This window comes from Haemaphysalis longicornis, unplaced genomic scaffold, assembly GCF_048455015.1.
Source record: "Haemaphysalis longicornis isolate Haplotype H1 unplaced genomic scaffold, Haemaphysalis longicornis Haplotype H1 scaffold_8, whole genome shotgun sequence".
NCBI classification, from domain to species: Eukaryota; Metazoa; Arthropoda; class Arachnida; order Ixodida; family Ixodidae; genus Haemaphysalis; species Haemaphysalis longicornis.
The window spans coordinates 134871642-134874984 of NW_027526445.1; the positions used below are offsets into that span (position 1 = coordinate 134871642).

A 3343-nucleotide genomic window follows, 5' to 3' on the forward strand; every position below is an offset into this window, starting at 1 on the left:
CATAGATAAAACATGCTTCCCTTGACACTTGCTGCACTTTATATTTCCGTTGACAATCCTTTAAACGATGCCCACGCCTAGTGCACCGAAAGCAGCGGTTGTCTTTGGCGAGCTTCTTGAACTTTATTTCATCGTTGATAGTTACATCACAGTTCTCGGGATAATGCTTCGGGGAGCAGCAAAAGAAGCAAGTCTTGTTTTCCTGTGGAGAGACAGTAGGCAGTACTGCTTCAGTGGGTGGGTGCGCCAATTGTTTGCGGTCAAACGCAATCCGAGGACTTCTTTTTTCTTGGCGATCGGCCAACCCACTTCTCTCTCGACTCTCTACCTCTATAAGCCGATATTAAAGAAGACCTTGCAGCTCACGCTCTGCCGTGCCTGTTTCGATAGTTAGCGGGGATAGCGATTACCCGCCTTCGTCTTGCTGTTCGGTGCGCGACGTGGATGAGGTCTTAGAAGTTGCCAGCAGTCGATGATAGCCAACGAAGACGTCGGTGGGTAAGGCTTGCAGTATGATGTCCGTCAGCATGGTCTCATAGGTAGCCGAACTGGTGTTCAGGGCTTTAAGTCCCCTCATGTGGCAGTGCACGTAGTCCATAAGCTTGCGCAAACCCTTCACATCGTCCGATGCTTGCACCGAAGGCAGAGACCTCAAGCGAACCAGATGCTCTTGAACGATGCGTTGAGTTTCACCAAAGCGCCTTTTAAGAATGTCTATGGCATCATCGTAGCATTCACTCGTAGCTTGAAGGCCCGCGATAGACGCAGCTGCCTTGCCGTTGAGAAGCTCACGTAGGTACTGGAACTTTTCTCCCTCAGCTAGACAGTCGTTGTTATGAACAGACGCTTGGTAATGCTCCCAGAAACTAGGCGCTGGCATATCTCCCCATCGAAGGAGTATAGTTTGAGTGTCGGAAGCGTGACAAAACTGCCTCGCACTAGTTGCTCGCGTTGATCCACCCTCGTATGTGACGGGTTCCTTGGGGTAGGTGGCACGTGGCTTGATTGAAGCATTGCTTCTCTTGACTATAATGTAGCGAGCTTGACTTTAACAGCGTCTTGTACTTCAGAACAGCCTCCATTTCCGCGGTGAACTCTTCGTCCTTGAGGTGCTCTTCGAACAAGACATTCAGCCTTTCCAATTCGTCGTTGTTGCCCAGCAGTCTTTCACGCAACAACGCCGACTCGCCGATGTCCCCCGTATCCAAGGCAGCTTTTGCTTCATTGATGAGGCGAGTATTCTGTTGCCGCTGAGCAGTACGCTTCTCCTTCAGTCGGTTCATCCTTGCTTCCGAATAGCCGTCGCACCGCTCGCCTTCCTGGTGGACACCCGAAGCCTTTCCGCTATCTCTTTCACTGTAGGGCGTTCCACAGTTCTTGGTCTTTCGGCACCAGTTTTGAGGAATCTCAAAGGCGAACGGGAAGAAAGAAAAGCAAACTGTATTTACAGTAAGTACAGGGCAGAACAAGCTTGAACATTGTGACCGAGAATCTTCCTTCTTCTTTCTCGTGTTCGTCTGTCTCATCCCCGTGCCGGCATACCGAGATTCCCGCTATTTTTTCAAGCACTGGCCCCCGCACGCGGGCGCCAAATTTAAACCAGATCACAGTTACTGGCAATAGGAAACATCCTTAATCCAAACATCCAAATGCGCAATCCAATCAGAGTGATATATAATAAAAGCGCCCGTTCCAAACGTTTTTTAAACGTTTTTTAAACCTTGCTCATACAAATGTGGAAATTAACGTGGTTGTAAGCCAATGTAGGTAATATGGTACTGTAGCGTAGGTCTAAATTGAGTGCTATGTTTTAATGTGCATGTGTGCTTTGAAGGATAAGGGAACCGTCACCCACAATATAGTATAGTACCATGCCAGAAGCGAACACATGAACCTTCACTCACGTTTCATACAATGTCGCTACGTGCCGTACAAAGGTGGGGGGCATTTATACTCATTTTAAAAATGTATGTTTTGTGCAGTTTTGGTAGTGATTGTTTTATCTTGGTGTACCAACCATCGTGTCATGTTGTCGCAACATGTTCACACTTTGGGTGTATCTGGGCTATGAGAGGCTTGCTGTGCTTAAGGGCTTCAGTATATTTCTGGCCATCTGGCGATCTTTGCGGGCACCGAATTCGAGACACACGTTCTCTTCACCTGTCGTCCCTTTAAAGTATACGGAATTGTGCATTTGTGGGCTATTCGTGAGTAAAGCAATCCCTGCAACACCTGGAGGTGGCACGGAGGAAGCTCCACACCAGGGCCGGAGTGCTAGCAGATGCCATGATCGCCGTAGCAGCTGCAGGCGCGGACGGAAGCAAGGTGCACCTTTAAAAATAGCAACGAACGGCCAATGAATTCTGTTGTGCTCCTCAGTGTGTGCAGGCGAGATGGAAGGACTCCTCGTTTTCCTTCCAGTCGTTTCCGTCCGTGTCGAAAGACCGAAGTCGCCGAGCCAGGTGGATCATGAATCTTGGCATCGGCAAGGCTGTGATGCCTACAATGACCGTTTGCTCTCGGCACTTCGCACAGGATACCTTCTTTCCAGGTGAGTCAATATCATAAGCCTGGGTTTTCGAACACCGTACGATTATTATACGTGGCCAGTGTACTTAGTGCATATATATCGCATATGCAACTTATGTAAACGAGTAACGCATTGCAAGGAATTCATACATCGGATACACCTGCGAATAAACTGCGTAACGTTTCGTGAATATGTCAGCGGCTACAGAAAATTCAGGCAAATATACGATTTGTCCGAGCATTTTCAGGGACGGACGTAGCCTTCGCCCACCGCGGCGGCTCGACAAAACAAACGTAGCTTCGGCGCTTGTTGACTACAAGTGGCTCTACTCATATGACTTTTGTTGCGCACTAGGTCCCCGAGCTACTTGTACGGGCGTCGTACATTCCAGTACTTACTAGTGGTGTGCTACCAAGTTCAGGAAGTGCACAGTGGAGACATGGTGCCACGCAGAGCCCAGGCTGACGACTAATTTCCGATGAACAAGTCGCCTACGCGCCACCCACACCACACCCTCGCCGGTTGTGAGTGAAATGTACAGCATTCAAGTTCTCTTGACGTCCATTATTAAAAGCTAAGCTGACATTGTTTATATATTGTATAACGTGAGTAGCTGAAATGTTAAGGCCACGGGTTTTATTTACTCCCATTCACTATGTGAGTTGGTGAGCAACATTGAATTAAGTTGTTCAGATGTTCCATTGATCGCTGAACATTGTTAAACAGGTGTATCAGAGTGTTCACTTTTTTGCAAATTCTTTTTATAATCATTAAGGCCCTGCCTGTGAGTTACAATAATTGGGGATCTAGCAC

The 3343-nt window shown here is 48.0% G+C and overlaps 1 protein-coding gene across 1 annotated transcript; it reads right to left on the bottom strand.

The window, feature by feature from the left end:
• Window positions 1–406: 406 nt before the first annotated feature.
• LOC144148488 (uncharacterized) lies at window positions 407–880 on the bottom strand. Its single transcript, XM_077680021.1, has one exon. It carries the CDS (start codon window positions 878–880, stop codon window positions 407–409), a length of 474 nt encoding a protein of 157 aa, XP_077536147.1.
• Window positions 881–3343: the final 2463 nt, after the last annotated feature.

Excerpts from the sequence above, each read along its gene's own strand:
- LOC144148488 (XM_077680021.1), bottom strand. The coding sequence starts at position 880 with ATGCCAGCGCCTAGTTTCTGGGAGCATTACCAAGCGTCTGTTCATAAC.